The following is a 23635-nucleotide window of genomic DNA, read 5'->3' on the forward strand; positions in this document are numbered from 1 at the left end:
TCAGTAAAATGAGATCATTGGGCTGGATGATTTCTACTGTCTCTTCTGGTTATCACGCTCTGATACCTGATTCTGAGTGGTTCAAACACTTGGCCCACAAACCTCTGCCCAGCCCAGACTGTACTTCAGTTTCTTTTCTGACCACTGACTGGTACACTGATTTTCTCTAGAACAGTCAGGGCCTCCCTGCCCATGCTTTGAACTGGGCTGTATTCTTAAAGTGGGGCATGGGGTAGAATTCCTTTAGCGGAGAGCAACAGACAGGGCCAATGGAAGGGCAGATGTGGAGGCAAAGGCCAAAAGAGGCTGTACAAATACATTATAATACTAAGGTTGATGCTGTGCATATCAGGCTTGAGGTAGGAAACAAAGTATGGTTTTCTCTTTCCTTTCTCCCTTCCTTTCTTCCTTCTTTCCTTCCTTCCTTCCTCCTTTCCTTCCTTCCTCTATCTCACTTTTCTTACTTCTTTCCTTTCTTTCTTTCTCTCTCCCTCCTTCCTTCCTTCCCTCATTTCTTCCTTTCTCTTCCTAACCAATTCTCTCCCCCACTTTCTTCTCACCCCACAAGAAGACAATACAATGTAGTGGTAAATTCAATGTATTTGAAGTCTGAGAGCCTGAGACTTTGCCCTATGTGCTATGTATATGACAGGGCGTCACTTACCTCTCTAAGCCTAGGTCCCTTCCAGCTTTCAATCTGTCATTCCATCATTCCTGGTATCTGATCCAGACAGAAGTTGTAAGCAAGACTCTGCAGTCACCACTCTCACTCCCACCTTGGGTACAGATTCCCTAGGGTGACACCCTAGGAGGGTGTAGACCCAAGGCAGGCCCAGTTGACACTGGGCCAGCTCCAAGGGCTAGGGACCAATCATATTGTGAGCCTCTTTAACTGCCTATGGTATGGCAAGTATAGCAGAGTATTAGTGAATGGGAAAACATCCTTCACATCACAGCCAGCTACTCCACTGAGGGGCCCTTGGTTCTGAATACTGAGTACACAGGTTCAGATGAAGGGAGAGAAGAAAGCTCCCCACCTTCCTCCCCTCCCCCCCAAGCTTCAGTGTGGTTCTCTCCCTAGTGTAATCATTTCCTATTACATCTATCTCTGGGAGCTGATGGAGAAGAGAAGGTGTGAGGGTAAACAGAAGGAATCAATTTGTTCCTTAGATGTTGAGAGGAAGATACCCCCTGCCTTTCTCCACCCCAGGCACACAGAAACGGTTCGGTGAGTCACTGGGTCACAGGATTCAGAGCTGGTAAGGACCTTAGAGCTCATCTAGTCTTACTCCTTTATTTTACAATTAAGGAAACTGAGGCCTAGGGAGGGAAATCCCTTGTTAGTGGTCATATAGGCTGTAAATTGCAAATGTGCAGGCAGACTTCATTTCAACTCTGGCCGGCTTGGGCCCCAGAGAAGGGTTACTCACCCAGTTTTAGACCCTCCTCTCCTGGTGTACAGAGAAAGAGCCAGGTTTCCTTCCCTGAAATTCCCTTCTTCCGGAGCACATCAAGAAAACCACGGCCAAAACTTGGCTTATAGATTCCTGCCCCCTCCCCGTGGCCTCCTCCTCCCCCAAGCACCCCCTGCTCCCTTCACCTGTTTCATCTCTATGCGCTTTCTGCATCCTCCCTCGGGCCACTACCGTCCCCAGGTTCCTTTTCTCCTCACACCTGGGGCCGCTTGTCTCCCCTAAACTAGAACTGGGGGTTTTTCTCCTCCCCTGGAGGAACTTCTTGAGGGCAGGGCGGGCCCTGGGCCGACGCTGGGAGGAACCCTGACGCTCCCCGCCTCCCAGTCTTGCCTGTGGGCGGCGGGCACACAGCGCTCCTGGCACCGCCTGGCCCAGAGCGAGGAGCGCTGTGCGCGGATCGGGCAGTGGCACGGGGAGGCAGCGGACTCGGAGACAGAAGCCAGAGCTTGGAACTGCGCTGAGAGCAGGTGAGGGCAGCGCCGAGCCCCCGGGGGATTGGCAGGGCTCACTCCACCAGACCCAGGGCGCTTGTCAACCCCGCGGGTGAGCGGGGGAGAAGGGAGGCTAGCCCTGCCTAGGGGCCCGGCTGGAGCTGGTGTGGGGGACTGAACTCTGCCGACGGGGAGTTAGAAGTGCTCCGGGATTTTCCCTTGGCCCGCCCAGTACCAGCCACGAGCTGACTCTAAGGGATTCTTGTTGAACGATCATTGCTCTAGAGTTGGAGAGGACCTCAAAGGCCATATAGTCCAACCCCCCTCCCCCCTCCCCCCACTTTACAAGTGAGGAAACCGAGGCTCGGGGAGGTTAAGTTACTTCCAGGAAAGTTAAGGTCACACAAGTAGAAAGCACCAAAGGCAGGATTTGAACCAAGGTCCTCTAACACCAGAGACAGTGCCCCTTCTAGTGCACCAGCCAACTCCCACCTCAGTCTGCCAGGGCACTTCAGTAAAGGAGAGTCGCTACAGTAGAGAACCGCCATCAAAACAGTCTCCCCATGAAAAGAGAAAAAAGTGTTTGTTTCAGACCTTTGTCTCCTGGTCTCAGCTTCTGCTCTCTCCTACCGAAGCACCCCGTCTGAGTTTGAACTACAGAAAGGGAGAAACCTAAGCAAACCCCTGACCACCTATAGTCCTGTTTCAGGGAGAAGATTCAGAATAGCCCCAAATAATCTCTGGTGGGTTTCCCCTCAGCCCTCCACTCGGTTTCAGCCTCTCAGAAGATGCTTTGGGCTCTGGGGTTCATCTGGAGCCAAGGACAGGACTGGTTACGTTTCTCTTCCCCATTTGCAATTTATATGTCTGCTTATGGGGGGGAAGGGGGAAAGGGTGTGAAATCTGGCATTTAGAACCTGTGTCAATACACATGGATAATAGATACATTCTCATTCTTGCATGTAGTGCCTCTATATAGTCGTGCCTTAGGAAACCAAAATGTTAATTAATACTGCCAGTTTTTGTTGGGGTACACTGGCTGGTTTTTATGCTTCTTCAGAAAAATTCAAGAGTGGCCAGGCTCTGGGGGTCAGATACACATAGCACATCTCACTAGTGAATGGGAACCACTTTCCATTCCAGCTGCGCCCCCCCTCTCCCAATCCTAGGATGATTCTACAACTATATGGAATGAAAGAACCTCACACAGACATTTCTTTTGCCATGCTCCAGGGAATGCCATGCATTAGGATTCTAGAAACATTTCTCTTCAGTGGTAGAATGGGACTCTCTAAAGAACAGTATTGAACAGTTAGCAAAGAATTCGATATCCATTATCAGCTTTACGAGGTAGTGTGAGTCTTATCCCCATTTTACAGATGAAGAAAATGAGACTGAGAAATTAATGCATTGCCAAGAGGTCACATGACCAGTAAATGTTGGAGCTCACATAGCTGACTCCCAGACCTAGTCTAGAGCTCCTACCTGAACTACACTAAAGGTAAAGGGGGAAAATTCTGCCTGCCCTGCCCCTTGAGGGAGAATTTGGGAAACTGAATGAGAAAAGGGGTCCTCAGTGGTAAAGGCTTCATTCTAGGGGTTGGAGAACCCCTGGAAGAGAAAACTCCTGCTACTAATGAAAGAACTGAAGACATCCCTAGGGTAGCTAGGGGGTGCAGTTAATGGTGTTAGACAGGAGTCAGGAAGATCCTGAATTCAAATCGTGCTTTGGACACTTATTAGCTGACCCTAGGAAAGTCACTTAATCTCTCAGCCTCAGTTTTCCTCATCTGTAAAGTGGGGATAATAATAGCACTTACTTCACAGGATTGCTTCAGGAATCAAGTGAGATGATATTTGTAAAACACTTTGTAAATCTTAAATAAGCACCAAATGACAGGTATTATTGTTATTACCGTCATCATCATCATCATCGTCATCATCTCTGTCCTGTCATTACTTTAGTCGGAGGTCAGATTTGAACTCATCTTATCTTTGATAAGATGACATCATTGAGAATTCAAATCTGATCTCTGACCAAAAAGGATGGGACAGTTCTTACTTTAGTGATATACTTCTCTTCTCAGAGGTCAATTAATTTTCTTTGTTGACTGGCTTACTGGAGGAATTGGCTGAATACATGTGTATGGCTTAATGGATTGGGCCAGATGGCCCTTTGGTTCTTCCCTTTTTAGTCTCCGACAGGTGCCTTTTCCCCTTCCCCACCCCCCTACCCCCAATCTTTGGAAGACCAGTTTCCTTTTTTTTTCTTTTCCGTCCATTCTTTTGAATTTGGATTTGGGCACTGGTACTGTAACGAAGGCCAATGATTTGTAGTCCACTGGTTCAGCACCAGCCTAAGACATCTGGTGCAGTCTTTTTCTGAATCACTTTGGGGAGGGTGCCATAAGGGGTTCTCTCTATCTCTGCACTAGTTTCTCAAGGGGAGTTCCCTATATACAGTAGGCTTTTAATAAGTATTTGTTGACTGAAAAAGTAAAGAAATACTTGTTTGCTTTATTTCTTAAACTGTCATGAGATGTAATGAGAATGACCCATCTGTTTTTCCCACTGTTGAGGAGTTGGTAGGTTGGCAATATGACCAACCAGATGATCTTAAAGTCTTACTGGTTGCTCTCCAAGTTGGCTGTTCCCACTCTACCTACTTTTCCAGAGCTCTATGGGATTTTTTTCAACCCCTTCCTGACTGTAAGTGATCTTAAAACTTGGGCGAACAATATTTCCTCATCAGGAAGGGGTGGGGGACCCCTAGCTTTTAACTCAAAAAGGTTAGTTACCTCATCCCTAGTGAGTAAACAAGTAATCCAGATTGACTTTGAATTTACAGCTTTGGCAGCAGGACCAACTCATTTTGTAGAATGTTAAACCACAAATTTATGGAATTTTTAAGCTTCAAGGAAGCAACTTTGATTGGTGAAATAGTTTCCTAGCCCAACATTTTAACCATTAGGTTGTACAGTGGATAGAGTGCTGGGCTTGGAATCAGGAAGACTTATCTTTGAGAGTTCAAATCTGGCCTCAGACAATTAGTAGCTGTGTGATCCTGGGCAAGTCGCTTAATCTTGTTTGCCTCTGTTTCTTCATCTGTCAAAAGAGCTGGAGAAGAAAATGGCAAACCACTCCAGTATCTTTGCTAAGAAAACCCCAAATGAAGTCAGGAAGAGTTGGACATGACTAAACAACAACTACTACAAATACCCAGAGTATAAATGCTTAAACAGGAGGAAAGGGGGAGTAATCATGTTCTAGGGACTATAGCCATGGAATGAGGACAGCCTCCATGAACTGGAGAAATTCCCGTAATCCAAGAAGGTGGCAGTGGTCTAGAGTGTCCCTATTGGGAAAGTGCTATGAAGCAATTCAGTTTAATTCAACAAAAGTTATTAAGGATCTGTTGTAGGTGTTGGAAAAATAAAAGGACTGGGTTTCTGGATGGGCATAGATAACATCATGGCTCAGGCTCAGTGTACCATGAGGCTAAATACGATCCACCAGAGAGTATGATTAGGTCTCTTGAGGAACACAGCTCCGATTTTATAATAGAAATCAGTGAGGAAACTATTCACTTTATAGAAATTAACTTCACTGGGAATCATATGCTCTGTAAAATAGACAGGACCTGTTTTCCCAGGGAAACTCTGGAAAGGTTGTATCCTAGCCTGGCTTCCCTGTTGTGGTTTAATACTTAGTGTTGATTTTCTTTCCCTTTTGAGGTACTTGAATGGCCCCAGGAGGCTGGCTGCCTGGTCATTGTCACGTTTTCTAACACATGTTCCTTGGGGTTCTCTGCCAACACTTATTTATCAAGTATGTCATTATCAGTTGGGTGTGGCATTACTGGTTGGCTGCCCGGGCTGACTTCAGATCATCTGGAAGGAGATGCGACTCGGGTAGCAAAGACATCTCTGAAAAGAGATATACAGAAAAGAGGACTTTGAGGTTTTTGAGTGTGTATGTGTGTGATATTCTGGGGAAGCCCCAGGGGTCTGGTACCTGAGTCTGGAATTAGCTATGTTCCCTGTGAAGCTCACCCTTGTGTTTTTCTAGCCTGGTCAGGGCTATCATAGAGAGGAGGGATTGTGGTCTCGAGTGGTTATAAAAGGGAGTGTCTTTATTAGTACATTAAAATGAATGGCATGTAATTGTTGCTTGTTATTTTTGAATCTGGAGCCTGGGAGCTCTTCATAGTAAGATGGGCGGAATTTATCTTCGGGGAACAGTAACTTCCTGCCCCACCCCTCGTTTCTTCCCTTGTTCCTCTCGACTTATCTTTATCTATCATTTCTATCTCATGTACCTTCAAAATTCCTCTTAGAATCAGTCCCCGTCCTATCTCCCATTTCTTCTGAGTGAATATGAGGAATCTTGGACATTATTTAGTCCAAGTCTCTTGTCTTACAAATGAACAAATAGGCTGAGAGGTGGGGGGGGTTGGCCAAAGTCATACAACTAGTTAGTGGCAGAGCTGAGACTAAAACCCAGTTCCATACTCTTTCCAGTGAGCCCGGAAACCTGCCTTTATTGGTGGGACCTTGGATAAATCACTTCCCTTCTAGGTCCTCAGTTTCCCCATCTAAACCATGAAGGCATTGTACCAAATGAGTTTGAAGATTCCTTCTAGCTCCAACCTTGTGATCTTGTATCTCATCCTATAGGGCCTGGGGCGATCACTTCACAAATCTGATAGACATCTTTGCTGGCGAGAGATAAGTATTTGTACTAATAAAAGAGGACTGCTTCCAGGCAAAATGTAAGTTCTTTGCCATGGTCTCCTAGAGCCAGAATCCTTGTCGCTATAGTGACCTGTTAGTGACTCAAATGATGGGAATTTTAGTCCAGGTAAGAGAGGAAGGCATCATGTCAGGTAGAATTATGATACCCTCTAGTCTTCCTCTAGGTGGGAAGGGGGCAACTGTCTGTCTTGGTTGTATGTAGAGATAGCTCTGGTTGGATTTCATGACTCTAAAGGACAGGCCTTTTCCTGGAATGCTGCCTGAAGATATGGGACAAAGCCAGAGACCTTGACCTGAAGATGGCCTTCACACATCATTTCTTATCTCCTTTCACCTGCACCATCGCAGATAGACAGATGCCAGGCTTTCCAGTTCTCATTCAGGGCCTCTAGGAGGTGAAAGCCCCTGCCTATTCACCACCTTGGTAACTTTTGCAGCCAATAATCTGTAACTTTAATTCTTCTGCTGTAATCTGAAGCTAGTTCTTTATTCAGTGGAGACAGGGAGATGGAAGAACTTCCTTGTGCAGTTCTCTTTGTTGGCCTCAGTCTTTGATTTTGTCTCTTTCCTCCACTGCCCACCCCCCCCTCCCCCACTCCTCCAAGGTACATGAAAAACCAGACGTTTCACTGAGGTAGAACTCTTGAAAATTGGTGCCATAGAAACTAGTGCATGCCAGCTTCTGAGCAGTCATGAGCTGGAGTTGTGTGTGTGGAGGCAGCATCTGACAGGCACATCTGTAAACAGAAGCCACAGGTGGGCACGCATAGGCACACACATGCACAAATACCTATATGTACTTATATACACACTCACCAGCACACATTTAAACATAGGTACACACTTCATGCATGTACTCTCAAACACAAGCACACATATCCTTATAATCCTTTCGCGTACCATACCCAGCTATGTGCATTTATATCCATAAAAACATATACTCAGTCCTCAGTACACACCCACGTGTATGCGCACACAACCTTCATACACTGGAGCAAATCACTATACACAGACTCTCATACACACGCGTAGCAGCAACAGCAGCAGCAGCAGTGGAGTCCAAGCCCAGCTCTTGGGAAATGGGAATACTTTGCCAGCCTGGGGGGCTGCCCACCTTTGTCTTTGCGTCTGAGAGGTCATTGTTGAGCTTAGTGGGTGAGTGGACCTTCCAGAATGTGGTCTTCAATGCCTGCCTCTTTCTTTTAAGGTTCTTCTGGATCTCCTTGTCAGACAGACTCTCAGGATCCCCAAAGAAGGCCCCATCCTCAGAGGGCCAGGGATCCCTTGAATTTTCTCTTCATTGTAAGAAATGATCCCAGGCTGTCTCAGGCTGGATCCTCAAGAGTCTAGACACATTGGTTACAGTTACGAAGTAGAGGCATGGGACTGGCTCAAGCAAGGTGGGGTGCTTCAGGCTAGAATTCTCTTGGTCCATCTGTCTGTAGCTGTGTTACTGAAGGCCTTTAAGTGAGTTATAGTGCTTGGGTCCATCCCCTCCCCATAACCGTTATTCAGGAGTGACTAAGTCTTCTAGAAGAGCAGAAGGCAGAGAGCTGGGTCCTTTCTGCCTGGTAATTACCTCCCCAGATAGAGGCTGCCTGATCCCTAGACAATGGGGGGTAGGGTGGTGGAGAATCACATTTTGGGTATGCTTTGGATGACTCACTTTAGACCTGGAGATAAAGGTCTTCCTTTTTCTAGTGATGCACCATTAGGAGGATAGAAAAGCCAGGCTTGAACTGGCATTGTCCAAGTGGAAGAGAGAAGGAAGGGATATCCTTGCTTTTCTCCCACATGCTGGCAGAGTGGGGGGGATCAACCTATGTCATGGTACAAGAGTACCCAGATTTTACCTGTGCTATCAAGGAAAGCCAGGCTCGAGGGAGGCAGGGAGGTGGGGGAGAAAGGTTAACTCAAACCATTTCCTGTAGTAGAGCAGAGAGGAAGGCTGGCTTTTTGCCTTGGGGAAGTGGGGTGAGAAATTTCTGTCTGTGCTGTGCAATGAAGCTGCCAGAAAGGTTTTTTTCCCTATTAAATTCAGGTCTGGGATTTCAGGGGTGGTGAGAGGCCTGGAATGGTGAGGGTGCTTGGAACCAGCTTGCCAGTGGGCACTGTGACTCCTTGGAGAAGTCTGGACATACCACACCCACACTGTGCCTGGCAGAATTGTGTGACTGTCTCCTCTTCACTGATTTTTAAAGATGGTGTTTGAGAGTGGGGAGAAACAAGACGACAGTGTGTTTGTGTCTATTGTGGAATCTGGGTGGGATTCAAAATCTTGGCCCCCAGATTACTGAAGTCAGGCCCCGGAAGTCTGGCCGTGCGGGTTAGTAGCCTGGAGGCACATTCCCTTTCAGCAGGGTGGCTGGGCATTCTCTGAGGTCAGATGGTATCACTTCCCCAGGAACCTCAGAGCCCAGAGCAAAGGCTGGTCCACTGGAGCTGGTCGTGGTCAGGGGGAGTGTACGTGTGTTCCTGTCAAAACTCAAAAGGAAACTGTTTTATAGCCAGGGCTCTCTGGGGCAGAAATGAAGGTGTTTTAGAGTTTTCCAGCTAAAAGTAACCTAAGAGGTCATCTATTCCAACTCCCTTATTTGCAGACTGGGGTCCCAAAAAGTGACATGACCTCTGGTGTTATGGCCAGCTAAGAGGCAGTGTGGGTGATTCAAACACAGTTTGTCCTCAATGGAATTTTCATTGCCCCTCTTTCCTTCCTTCTCTTCTAATCATTTCTCACCCCACCCATGCCTATACCTCAACTTCCAAGCTAAGCAGGGTCAGGGCTTCTTCCAAAGCCAAGATTAATTAGCAGGAAATGTCTGTTTGGGGAACTTCCATTCCTGCTTCAAAGCGGTCTGTTTGTGGAGGGGAAGTGTTGCCCTCCTCCTTTTTCCTTGTCCTTGAGATATTCTAAGGTCTGGGAGGATTCTGGGGGGATATTTGAGGAAGAGGGCCCCCTTCTTCCCTCCCTCACATGCTCCTTCAGGAGCCCACAAAGCTGGGGAAGCCTGTGGGTGAGCATCAGTGAGGGTGGGCAGGAATTGCTACAAGGAGAGGTGTCCTTCCAGAGGCCCAGGAGGCCAGTGATGCTCACAACCATGGGGAAATGTACTGCCAGTATCAAGGGGAACCAGAGTCTAGGTTGAGTGGTATGGTGGGATGGGGGCCCCATTTTTGGTGACCCCTCCCTTTTCCCTTATTTAGGAAAAAAGGCTAGGATCCTGAAATCTCAGAGCAGGGGGTTGGGTTTTGCATTAAAGAATTAATTCAGGTGTTGTTAATGAGGATTCAGTAAAGCATGGTAGAGATCTCAGAAGGAAGGTAACATGATCACATCCTACTTGGTGGCCTTGCCTCAAGCCTCTCCCCTCTCTAGTCCATGGTCCACAGAGCAGCCAAAGTGACTTTCGTAAAGAATAGGTTTGACCACATAAGCACCAGGGTACTAGAATCAAGCAGACAATCCTTTGTGTGGCATGTAAAGCCTTTCACAATCCAAGTCTCCCTTTCCAGGTTTATCATTACTCCTCTTCAGGCACTCTGTAGTCCTACCAAACTGCCCTTCTTGCTACTCCTCTTACATTCCACCACATCTCTCACCTCAGTGACTTTGCTTAGGATGAGCCCATGCCTAAAATGCCCTCCCTCCTCAACTCTACCTCTTAGAATCCTTAGCTTCCTTTAGAGTTTGGCTCAAGTGGCTTCTCTGTCATGAAGCCTTTCTTGATCCACCCTATCTAATAGTGGTTCCCCCCATCCCCAAATCCTTCTATTTACTTCATATAGCCTGATTTTTGCACCTTTTGCTACTTCCAATAGTATGCAAGTCCTTGTGGACCAAGACAGTTTTTTTTTGCCTATGTTTCCAGCACCTGACAGAATGCCTGGCCAGTGTTAGGCCCTTAACTTGTTGATTGATTGATTTACACCTATATCAGGACCTAGTTCAAACTGGTTGGCCTGATTTCTGTCTTCCTGGTCAGTGGGCGTCTCTGCACTTGGTGCTGTCCAGATGTTGGCTTGGGAGCTTTGCTTGTCCCTTTCAGTCTTAGGAAATAACCATTAGAGTTCTTCCTCCTCTTCCATCTTACTTGCTCTTTCACTCTTGACATCCTTGTTTGTCTAAGTTGTTGGACCAAATCTAATAAAAGGAGATTTAAAAGAAATAAATTTCTTTTAGTTTAGTTACAAAAACAAACAAAAAACCACAACAACTTCACAAATACAAGTTAGGAGAGGGATGGCTAGCCAGAAATTTGTCTGAGAAAGATCTGAAGATCATAGTGCACTGGAAACTCACTATGTATCAATAATATCAGAGGCCAACCAAGATGGCTAATGTAACCTTAGATCAAATAGAATCATAGTGGCCAGACCAAGGTATTAGTACTACTGTACCCTGCCTCAGTCAGACCACAACCAAAATGTGGTATTCAGTTTTGGGCACCACAAATTGGGAAGGATATTGGTCAGCTGAAGAGCATCCAGAGGAGGTGAGATAGGATTTAATTGATTGTAGGATCTGGGGATGTTTAACCTGGAGAAAAAAAAAGACTTAGGGTTTAAAGGTGATGGTGGGAGGCCTGCCACATGGACATGGGATTAGACTGCTTTTGCTTGACCTAGAGGTCAAATCTTGGCACAGTGGGTAGAAGTTGCAAAGAGGCAGATTTAGGCTTGAATGTAAGGAAAAGCATCTTAAGAATCAGAGCTATCCAAGAATGGAATGATTTGTACTAAGAGGTAATTCGTTCTTCCTAGGGACGTGCTGGCAATTGTTTATCAAACTGCAGGAGGGTGGGGGTGGAGAGGGAAAATACTCAGGAAATAATCTGCATTATTAACATTTTCTCTGTCATTTGCTTCAGTCTAGACAATCAACAAAACAATAAATCAACCCCTGATTTGTAGCTTTTTGCAGATTTCCGAGCTGTGAAAGCTCACACTGAAAATTTAACAATCATCTTTTCTCTGTGGTCTGAGTTGGCTCTAGCACACCCCTGGTTCCTCTTCACTGAAGGTCTTCCACCAAAAGTGAAGCAATCACTTGGGTATATTGGAGTGAGGAGTCTTACCCTGGCCTGTGTTGTCTTAGATGGCTTCTAGGATCTCGTTCACCTCAGATGGTGTGATTCTGAGCGTCCTGACCCCATATTCCAGCCCTTGCTAAGATATTAGGTTCTTAAGACATACCAGGTACCTGGAGAGACCACTGAGGCCCTGTAAGGGATATGTTTAACCCCCCCCCCCCAAAAGACATACTGACAGTTGATTTGTCCTTACGGATCCCCAGAGGAGATGCTGCTCTGACCCATCCTGACCCATGATCTCAGGCTCTGACAGCCTTCATTGCTGATGAGGACTTTTCTTTTTCTGCTCTTTGCCTTGTGCCCCCAAGTCTGTCTTCAGACAGTCTGCCTCCCCACCCCTCTATCTCCCCTCCCGGATGGAGCTTTGGGCTGCTTTCAATCACCCTTGGGGTATTCGAGGGACCATAAGTCAGATGAAGGGGCCGCCTCTGGCAGAGGACAAACAGCTCATTGAGGGAGGGCTGAAGAGCAAGAATCCTGTCCTCCTCCAGGAATCCCGGCAGCCACACAGAGAGCTATTGAAGAACACAGTCTGGCTGGTTGGCAGCCCCTTGCCAGCGTGGGAATAGAAGGGAGTAGCAAACTGGGGTTGGGGAGAAGAGAGCTGAAAAAGCCTTTCCCTTTACTCCCTCCTCCCTCCTAGATGGTGAAGAGTCTTAAAACTTTGTCATATGAAAGAAACTGGGGGTGTTTAGCTTGGAGAAAAGACGGCTGAAGGCAGACATGACAAGTCTCATTAAATATTTCAAGGCCTGTTCCAGGGAAGATGAGTTAGAATTGTTCTGCTTGATCCCAGAGGGCAGAACTAGGGACCACAGAAGGGAGATACTTTGGGAGTTGATTTGAAGATATTTCCAAATGCTAGAGATGGCTAGCATTTGAACTGGCTGTTTTATGAAGGAGTAAGCTCCCTGTCCCTGGAACTGTTCAAGCAAAGGGCTATTGTAGAAGGGATTCATGCATTGAATGGAGAGGTGGACTGGCTGAGCACTGAAGTCCCTTCCAGCTTGGGGAGTCCGATGGAAATTCCTTCTGACAAATCCCCAGGGCAGTCTTAGGCTGAGCAGGTCTTGAAGGGGTTCTCCAGTGGGGAGACGTAGCCATTTGTAAAAAGAGAGGCAACCGCTTTGTGAACAGTCAAGCTCGTGCCACTATTACTGGGGTTCAGAGAAGAGATGATTATGATGAAATGGAAGCCAGGGGAGACATACTGACAGGAAGGAGTAGAACTCTGGGCGGTGTTGCTTTGGATAGCCTCAGGGCCCTTGGGCCCCTCATTGCGCCTTTGTCTCCTCAGCAACCCAGCTAGAGCAGCACTGATATTGCCCCAGTGGAGCTAGGTAGAAAGTGCTTTGAGATCCTCTGGAGTAGAAGCAGAGTGGTGTCTGTTTCCCCCAGTGTGCTGGTGTTGCTCCTACTCCAGCTGAACAGGAGGCCAGCTTCCCCTGCTTCCCCTGGAGCTGTCAAAAGCATATGCTGAAGCAATTACTTTGCTCTCCTGGGAGCTGTGGCTTCCAGAAACAGTGCCCTGAACAACTGGAATGGGTCCAGCCTCCAGCCTCCTGCGCCACCTGAAAGGGAAGGACCAAGGCCAGGGCCCGCGCAAGTCCAGTAGGTCCTACCATCTGCCACCAGCACCAGAGACTCACGTTAGAGTGGGGGGGGGGGGGGATAGAAGCATTGGCACCCATCTGGGTGGGTGGAGAGGATCATTTGTGTGCCAACAGGGGCTCAGTGTCTGAAAGGGGCAGTGACCCAGGGTGCCAGGGTACAAGTGCTACTAAAAATAATCCAGACGCCGAACTCAGAAATCTCTCTAGGAATCTGGCTACTGGACAAAGAAAAGTCAGCGATGATAATCACTTCTATTTGGGTTTAAGCTTCAAGGTTTACAAGACTGAGAAATAGTATGAACGTTATTGTTCCTGATTTACAGATTACAGGTCTGAGAGCAAAGGGGACTTGTGCGGTAGCAGTAACAACACCAGCAACTCACATTTCTATCAACTGAAGGTTTAGAAATGCTTTCCTCTGAGTCAGGGAGTAAAAGAATTGTCCCAATTTACAGATGGGGCAACTGAGGCTTAGAGAGTTAATATTCATGGTACAACTGGCTCTAGAGCCAGAGGACCTGGGTTCATTTCTAACATCTGATTCCTCCTAGTGGAATCATGTAACCTCCCTAAGGTTTGTTCATGAAGGGGATAGTCTCTGAGGTCCCTTCCAGCTGTTTCTCTATGATCCCTTGATTTGCCTAAGGTCACATAATTAGTGCTTATGAGAGTGTCTTTGCCCATGGAGCTGGGGCTGGGCTAGGGATCAGAGTCTGGCTGGGTCCCAGTTATATTGGTAGTGCCATTTGGGGGACATTTGACCCTCAGATCCCTCCCCCCAACACACACACACACACACACACACACACACACACACACTGATCTGTCCTTAGCTCCTAAGTTGTCTGCTTTATTATCCTCTAGCAGTCCCCACCATGTGTGAGACAGGCACGATGCCCCCTGAACCATCCAGCCCAGGATCCTATGATGGGGAGTTTTCAGACACCTATCTCCAGGTTGATCGCTGGCAGAGACTGCGCACGGCTGTCCGGAGGCTGGAATTCTGGGAGAACTTTGATGCCGAACTTATTGGGAGTGGCTTCTTCTCTCAGGTCTACAAGGTAAGATGCCAGGGAAAGATCTGTATTGTATGTGTTGAGGATAGAGGTGGAAGGAAAAGGCACTAGGGCACCTTAAATGACTCCAGTATATCAATAGCATCTCTAGTTTTGGTAACTGAGGTATGGTGGTGTTTTCCTGTTCTTTTGTGTCCAGAGAAGACGTATATCATGTGGTACCAATTCCTCCCTACTCCTGACCTGAGTCATGCAGTTGGGACTGCCCTCCAGAAATCTGATTTTCCCCCTAAAAGTGCCCTTCCACTAACCTTTCTACCTGTTCATGTCACCTCCTCCCAGTCTTCCAGGCTCATAACTGTTGACTCTTCTCTTGCCACACAGCCATATCCTATCATTTCTGCCTTTAAAATATTATCACATATCCCCTTGTCTTCCTTGCTCCTGCAAATGCTACAGTTTAGGTCCTTTCTCTTCTTACTCAGACTGTTATAACAACCTCCTAAGTGGTCTTCCTGCCTTTGGCCTATACGTTTTCCAGTCTATTCTTTGCACTGCTATCCAAATAATTTTCCTAATGCAACACTTTTATCTTCTTCCTCCTCTGCTCAGAAATCTTCAGTGACTCCCCGCTGGAGATTAAATGAGGTATAAACCCCAAATCCTGGCATATAAGGCCATCCCACAACATGGTCTCAGCCTACCTGCCCGAACTCTTACATAAAACCATAGGAGCACAGCTTTAGAGTAGGAAGGATCTTTGGAGGTCATCTCATCCAATCCTCTCAATTTTAAAGATAAGGGAAACTGGGTCCCAGAGAGATTTAGTGACAAGGTCACATTGGGATGAGTTGGAGAGCGGAGATTCAAACCACCATTTACATTTTCCACATTCCATCATTCTTATTCAGTTACTTCTCATCTTTGTGATCCTTAGAAAGCAGCCCCTTCCATCCATCAAAGTCCTTCCCTTCAAGGTTTCTCTCACATGCCTCCTGGGTGAATCCTTCCCAGACTCACCTCCCTCACCTCCGTCAGCAACTGGTAAAAGTGATCTCTCCATCTTCACATTTTTCAAAGCACTTTCTCTAACTTATATCACAACTTCTCTTGTTAGGCTGGATCTCTTTGAGAACAGGACCTTTGATGTCTCGTTGCAGTTTTGGCACCTAACATGGGACCTTGCTTGTAGGACAAGCTTAACAATTGTTTGCTATCAAATTGAATATCTTGGTTTAGCACCCTACACACAGTTTTGAGGTCTCCTATCTTCCCCTGGCCCTAGAGAAAACTAGGTGGTACCATGGTTAGAGTACTGGGCCTTATATAAGGAAGACTTGAGTTCAAATCTATCCTAGAATAGATCTAGCCTACTAGCTATGTGTCCGTGGGCAAATCAGTTAACCTCTGTCTGCCTCAATTTCCTCAACTGTAAAATAGGGATCATATCTGTAAGGTGCTTTGCACAGTGCCTTTCACTCAGAAGGTACTAAATAAATACCTGTTCTCTTCTTCCATTCCCTTTTCTGGACAGCATCCAGGATCTCTACATCGCTTGACCAGGTCATAGCCCTGCCCCCTCCAAGGACTTCTCAATCACTCTGATTGGCTGATTCCTCTACCACAGGGGATCTTAACCTTTTTGGGTGTGTTGGCAGTTAGGCCTATGTGCCCTGCCTCAGAATAATGTGTTGGGTTGTTTTTTTTTTTACTTATAATTGGAAGGAAATGCTAAATTTCAGTGAGAGCTGAATGTAAATAAAGATGCAATTTTCTCCTACTCAAGTTCTTGGACCACTTAAAATCCATCTGCAAACCCCTGAGGTGGAGAGGGGAACATCAAATTAAGAGCCCCTGATCCAGAGAAAAGAGTGGCTGTAGTGGGCAGTGAGAGGTCAGCTCTGATGACCCCTGCTCTCAGCATCTTATCATACTGGAGGAAGAACCTGGGGGCTTAATTTAATCTGGACTTGACACTTGTTTCTTAGGGTGAGGCTTGGGGCATGAACATATCTGCTCCCATCTCCTAGGCTCAGCTAAACTGTGTGTGGATTGTACCCCATCTTTCAGTCTATGGGAGGGGATACTCCAGCTGAGGAGCTGATGCTGAGGCAACTCATACTCTGCCAGAGATGTGAGCATTATTCTTTAATGAGCTCTTGATTCCTGGGCTAAGGGGGAGTGGAGCAAATGATAACCAAAAGCCAAACAATCACTTCCCCTTACGTCTGACTCTCCTGAATCCACAGAGAAATGACTTTAAGGTTCACAGCTGGGATTAAAAGCTAAAAAGCCTAGATATTCCTAGAATTTGCAGTGTGGACATTGGTCAGAGAAGGTATTTGGAAGCATAGGGATTCCATGGTCCATGGGAGGTCATAGGATCATAGATCTAGGACTGGAAGAGACCTTAGAGGGCCTCAATTTTATAGTTGAAGAAATTGAGACTCAATAAAGTTAGCTGATTTGGAGACAGCTAGGTGGTCCAATGGTTAGAGTTCTGGGCTTGGAGTCAGCATCAGATACTTACTAGTGCAACCCTGGGAAGTCACTTAACCTTTCTCAGCCTCAGTTTACTCATCTGTAAAATGGGCATGATTACACCTCAAAGTGTTTCTGTGAGGGCCAAATGAGGTACCATTTGCAAAGAGCTTTCCAAGCCTTAAAACACTACATAAATACTAGTTGTTGTTTACTACCATCGCTGTAGAACAGGTAGTAGGCTGCGATTTGTACCCAGGATCCTCTGACCCCACATCCAGGGCAGAATAGGCAGATACTTCTTGAATAAGGATGGTTCCCTCCCCCATAGACACCCTGAGAGCTCAGGTGAGACCGGGGAGGAAACAGCCTTCTCCACCCCAATCCCGGCAAGTGGTAGATCCAAGGGGCCCTGGTGAGAATGACACCAGAAGGCCCCACCCAAGAGGATAATCTCTGGGCCCTGAGCCCCTCCTTCTTTCCCAACCAATTCAGCTTTTCTGCAGCTCCCAGCTCCATACAAAGCCCCTCATCCAACACTCTCAACTGTACATCACTATGGTAACAGTTGTAGCTCTTACTTAGCTTTTATCAGGGGAGCCGCCCCGCCTACTCCCCCCCTCCCCCCCCCCCCCCCCCCCCCCCCCCGCCAATATTTCCATCCTGAAAGGGAGTCTGAATAAAAAATGAAATCATTCAGTCAGCCCTGAGCCCCAGAGCCTGAGTCTTCAATTCTCCTCCTCAGCACCCTGAGGAGCCCTATCCCCACCTTGGAATGGGAGGGGAGGGGCTGGCCTGACCTTACTCGCTATCTCCCTGGAGTTTCTGCCCTTCAGGGTAGGGACTGAGGGCTTTGGAGATCTCAGATAAATAGTAGGGGTCTCTGTTATTCTGCCTTCCGTAGGGGAGGGAGATTTTTCTGTGGGATTTCTTTAGTTTGTGTGACTCAGTCTCTAGAGCTGGATGGTAGCATTTGTTCTTTTGATCTGGGTTGAGGGGAGTGCCAAGAAGAGAAGAGGTGGTGGGCGATCTTCTTCTTTCCAATGGGGTACTCTCTAGTAGGAAATGTCCAAGGGAGAGGAAGGTGTTTGGAGCCTCCTAGATCCTCTTTGGCCCCTGCCTTCTTCAGAATTCCCCCACATTCCCTTTTTCATCCAGGGTCTGCATGGAAGGCCCAGCTCTTGGGAGCCACACTGCATTGGGCTGCAAAGGGGTTATGCACTGGTCTGTGTCCTGACCTCTGACCTGGACCAAGTTGTGGCCGCTTAGCTCTAGAAATAGCTGAGGGGACATCACCATTGATGGGGTTGATCGCCATTAAAAGCAGTGTGTGATAATAATACTAGAAGAAGAATTTAGAATTTACATAGAGTTTTAAGGTTTTCAAAGAACTGTAAAAATATCTCATTTTTATCCTCACAACAACGGGGTGCATGTGTGTGTGTGGACATTACTTTTATTCTCATTTTACAGATGAAGAAACTGAGGCATACCAAGGTTAAGTGACTTGCCCAGGCTCACACAGCTGGTAGGTATCTGAGATATGATTTAAACTCGTCCGCCTGACCTCAAGCCCAGTGCTCTATCCACTGTGCTACCTAAGTGCACCTAGGTATGTAGGAAATAGAAAATTGCACTTGGGGTTAGGAAGACATGGGTTCCAATTCCACCTCAGTCACTTCTTAGCTGTAAGATCTTGGGCAAATTACTTAACCTTTTGTAACTCAGTTCCTCTAAGGTCTTTTGACCCTTTGATTACCCTGTGGTCCTCTATGTGAAGATTTAGAATTACCAAGGTGGGGGGCATTGGGCCTGAAAAGGAAGATCAGAGGTGAAGGCTGGAGTATAAGCCCCCAGCTGTGACACCCTCCCCCCCAGAAGGATCCAAGACAGAAGTGCTGACCATAGGGGAAGCAGTTTCCTGGAGGGATAATGGTTTGGGAGAGGGAAACCAGTGCCAGGAGACAGGTATTGGCAGTCCTCTCTGGCACTGGGCTGGTCCAGCACAGGCAGCACTGTTAGTACCAGGCTCTTGAGCAATGCAACCAGATATCTCAGCCTGAAAGGAACAGGGAGGAGCCCAGGGCCAGCTTCAGAGAAGGGGAAAGGGGAGTGTTGCTCTGGCCTGGAGACAAAGGAACTGGAAGAGGGAGAAGAGTTCCATCCATCTTCCTCTCCTGTGTCTTTGTTTCTTCTGGAGGGAAGGCAGGAGATGCCAAGAGTTGCTGGTTCTTACTGCCAGTATGGTAACCATGGTAACGCACAGGATAATCTTGCTGCTTTCCGGGCTTCCCATCCTTGAATGTCCGTGCCTGCCTGGGGTGAGACATCAGGTTATGCTGTATCTCAGGGTTTCAGGTTGGAGGGAAGACCCAGGGAGGCAATGGGGTTCAAGTGGGCACATTTCTTATAGCATCTGTTGCCAAGCCTAGAGGCCTGTATTGGGCTACCCGAGTCTTTCTTACCTGTCCAGGTCTTCGGCTGGCCACGCCGGATGCACGTATGAGAGAAAGGACGTTCCAGAGTCAAACAGGGGTTGAGCTTTATTAAAGGGTTTCGGTTACAAGTGCAGGGGGTCTTCTTTCTTAGGACGAAGAGGGGGAGATTTCCTAAGAAGGCTAAGCTTAAGGGATTGGAAGTAGAAGTACAAGCGGGGAGAGAGGGGGAGGGGAGAGAGGAAAGAAAAGAAGCGGAGCCCTACTTTTCTCTTTGGCTCCACACGTGCTAAGAGAGCTTTTAGGCTTCCTCAATCCTACTTAATCTTCAGCCACACAGTTTGCATCTCAATACCATGCTGTTAGGTAACTAGGTGTGCTCCAATCCGGGACGACCTCGAGGGCAGGGAGACTCCACCCATCAGGTATCTCCGGGGGAGAGGCGGAAATACCCGAGCTAGCCGAGCTAGCTCGGTCTGACCTTCTCGAACCCCCGCTGTTCATGGAGGGCCTCGTAAGACTCTAAGATTTAGAAGTCCCACTTTTACCTGCCCGAGACTGTCCACACGGAATTGAGCTTCCAGTCCCAACAATCTGTAACCAGGGAGTTTCTGTCATGGAGATACTGGGCAGGGTCAGCAAAAGGGCAGAGCAGAGAAAGGAAAATCCTGGACCCAGATCAGCTCACAAGGTGTGGGCCAGAAAACATTCTAGTAGCCTGGGCTTCCATTAATGAATTTTTAAACCTTTTTGATGTCATGTACAGACTGGTAAAGCTTATGGATTCATTCTCAGAATAATGTTTTTAAATGCAGACAATAAAACATATAGGATTATAAAGGAAACCAATTATATTGAAATACAAGTATCAAAATATTTCTTAAAAATTCTTGGACCCTAGATTGACAAACCCCTGTATCTAGGGCTAGGAAAGAGACCAATGACTCACTACCTTGAGGCAAGCACATTGTCAGAAATGTCCATTATTCTCAGAGCTGTCCAGTGCCCTCCTGTCTACATGTAAAGAGTTTTCCAGGATGGTTTCCTTTCTACTCCTCAATACCCAGCATAGAATCCTATGTCTCTCTCCTCTTTTCTGAAGGTGGAAACCCCATCAAAGGGACAGAAATTGGGGGGCTTTTTTCCAAGGTCATATGTCAATATATGAACAAAATATCCCTTCCCAGAAGATGGGTCATATCTGTTGGACGCCTCCTGTGTATGTATGTATGTGTGTGTGGGGGACTAATACCTCACACCCTAATCTTCCTTTTCTTTGATTCACTTGTCTTTAGTGACTCATATCCAATATGTCTCAGCAGCACTACACTCCCCCCTCATCCTGCCTCCCCCATATTCACGATTGACAAAACCACAGGAAGGGGCCTAAAGGCCCCTGAACACAAACTCCCCTCCTCCTCAACCCCTCTGCAACTTTGCCTTTATAGCAGTGAGGTGTGAGCAGAGAGACCCTAGTATCAATCTCGGCTGGGTGCTGGGTGGCTCAGATATGAAACAATTCAGACCTGCAAGTCGAGGCTGGGGAGGAAAGGAATGAGGGTAAGTGGGGGGGGGGGGGAGGAGTCAGTGGGAAGAGATCAAGAAAGAGAGATATTTATATAGGTCAACACACATACACAAAGTGGGTACATCAGTTAGCCAACATTTATTAAACACTTACCATGAGTCAGGAAAGAACTTGTCTCTGGAACATCAGAGGCATTCAAAATGGACTTTTGGGAATCCAGTATCCACTCTGTATGTCTTCCTCCACTCTCTCCCCAAAACCAGAAAGGGACCTTGGTTGGTGGGACTCTTGGGGCCTCTGAGCCTTTGGTGGTCATCAGTCCTCACAAGAGGTCTTCTCCGAGCTCATCAGTCCAATTATCACTTCTGTGCAGATGACCTTCTAACTCAGTGGTTTTGAACCTGGGCTCCATGGATTACCCTAATAGTCGATGGATAAATTTCAGGAGCTCCATGAATTTGGATGGGGAAAAAAAATACATCTTTGTTTTTACTGATCTCTAACTGAAATTTAGCATTTCCTTCCATTGTTTAAAACCATTCTGAGAAGGGGCCTGTTGACTTCACCAGATTGCTAACGGGGTGGTCCATGATACAAAGAGGCTAAGAAACCCCTGCTCCAGTTGGAGTGACCAGCGTTCCCTACTCCTCCCCAACCCATCACCATGTCACTCTGTGGAAATTACTCCCTTTCTTCAAAGTTCACCTAAGATGTTCTCTCCATGAAGCCTTCCCAGAACCCTTCAGGTAAACCTGATCTTTACCACCTCAGACTTTTCATAGCACTTCCTTGACAACATTCCATTCAATGAGCATTTGTAAAGCATGCACTATGAGGAAGGATCTCTGCTAGGAGCCAGGGAAGCTAAAATTGAACAGAAAACAGTTCCTGTCCTCAAGGAGCTTAGGGTCTTCTGGGGGTGGGGGTGGGTGGGAGTAATAACATTTACACAGATGATTTATGAGCTAATTCATTGCAATAGGGGAAAAGGGAGGGGAACAAGAATTTATTTAGTGCCAGCTGTGTGCCAGGAACCATGATAAGCACTTCACAGATGTTATCTTATTGGAGGATGAGAGCATTAACAGTACAGGGACCAGGAAAGGTATTGTAAGAGAGAGAGGATAGAGGTAGAGGAGGGAGAAGAGAGAAGAAAAAGGGAGGATGGCATTCCAGGCATGTGGAACAGTCTGTGCAGAGACGGTGAAGCTAGAGATGTGACGCTGAATTTGGGGAAGAGTATATAGGCCAGTATGTAGACTGAAACATACAGTATGTGATGGGAAATAATCATTCTGGAAAGATAGCTGGAGCCAGATTCTCAAGGGCTTTATTTTTTATGATTTGTTTGTGTTTTTAATTTAGAATTTATTTTGTTTTTTTTAATAGCACTTTCATTTCCAAATATAAGCCTCCCCTCCTCCTCCTCCTCTTAAAGTGCCTTCTTTATAACAAAGGAAAAAATCCTCACAGTTTCACAGAATTAACCAACACATCAGTTAAGTGTGACATGACACCCAGCGATGCTCACTCATAGGTCCCAACCTCTGCAAAGAACGGTGGGAGGTATGTTCTCATGGCTCTTCTCTGGGGCCAAGCTTGGTCATTATAATATATGAAAGGCTTTAATTACCAAAGGAGAAAGTTTGCATTTTCTACTGGAGGCAACAGGAAATCATTAAACATTCTTGAGCTAGGAAATGACCCGTTAGGAAGATTCTGTTGGCTGCTATGTGGAGGATGCAAGCTGAGGCAGAGAGGAGAGAGAATGGAATCTGGGAGACCAATTGGGATATTATTGTGGTAATCTTGGCAGGAGATGAGGAAGTTATGAAACACAAATGGTAGTTATGTGTATGGGGAGAAGGGCATATATAAGGGAAGGATTTTGTGGGGGGAAAATTGGCAAAATTTGTTAACTGATTGCTTGTGGGGAGTGAGAGAGAGTAAAGAATAAAGGACTATTCTGAAGTTGTGATCATAAATTCCTGGAAGGGTAATGATGCCTTCCACAGAAATGGGGAGTTTGGAGGAGGAGCAGCAGGTTTAATAGAGAAGATAATGAATGCTGTTTTGTAATGTTAAGTTTGAGACATCTACCACAGGTTCAGTCAGAGATATCCATCAGGCAATTGGTAATATGGAACTGAAACTCAGGAAAAAAATAAAGGCTGATTGATTTAGGAATTCTTTACATAGAGATAACTGAGCTCTTCATCATCAAGAGATCATCAAGAGAGAGGGTTTAGAAAGAAAAGAGAACCAAGGTCAGGACAGAGCTTTTGGCTGCTCCCACACTTGGGGAATGGGACATGGACGATGATCCAACTTTCCCTCCTTCTAGATCTCGGTTGGCTGAATGGGCCTCATGTTTGGAATGGCTTAAGTTTGTTCCAGGCTTTCTATGCCCTGCATTATACTCATCCAAATGACACCAAGGGGATGGGAAATGGTGGCTTGTGTAGTTTCAGGGGCTTAATGTAAATAGAGCTGTCATGAAGATCCCATCATGCTGTATTAAAGGCATTTAGAACAAAATAGTCAACTCTTTTATGGCAGACAAGTCCAAAGAGGACCTGTGGACAACTTACCTCAGATGATACATGGACAGATCTGGGGTGAGGGGGTGAGGCAAAAAAAGTTGATGTCAAACATGTCAAAGAAATCCTTCAAGTGGCTATTGGAGTTCAGGTATCACCTGATAATGATCCAGGGGGCAAAAGCTTTTCCCCAAGAGTCAGGATGTTTGGGGATTCTACTGTTCTCTTTCCTCTCTTTGTGCCTTTGATATTAGATTTTGATATTGGAGATG

The 23635-nt window shown here is 46.6% G+C and overlaps 1 protein-coding gene across 1 annotated transcript in view; it reads left to right on the forward strand.

Annotated features, from left to right (window-relative positions):
- Positions 1-1170: 1170 nt before the first annotated feature.
- Positions 1171-23635, forward strand: part of LOC140518559 (dual specificity testis-specific protein kinase 1-like) — a 39884-nt gene continuing 17419 nt past the window's right edge. Inside the window, exons 1-3 of the mRNA XM_072630842.1 lie at positions 1171-1228; positions 1781-1942; positions 14228-14424. Of these exons, the coding sequence (XP_072486943.1) occupies positions 1171-1228; positions 1781-1942; positions 14228-14424 (417 nt within the window). The remainder of the gene's footprint in view (positions 1229-1780; positions 1943-14227; positions 14425-23635) is intronic.

This window comes from Notamacropus eugenii, chromosome 1 (genome assembly GCF_028372415.1).
Source record: "Notamacropus eugenii isolate mMacEug1 chromosome 1, mMacEug1.pri_v2, whole genome shotgun sequence".
NCBI classification, from domain to species: Eukaryota; Metazoa; Chordata; class Mammalia; order Diprotodontia; family Macropodidae; genus Notamacropus; species Notamacropus eugenii.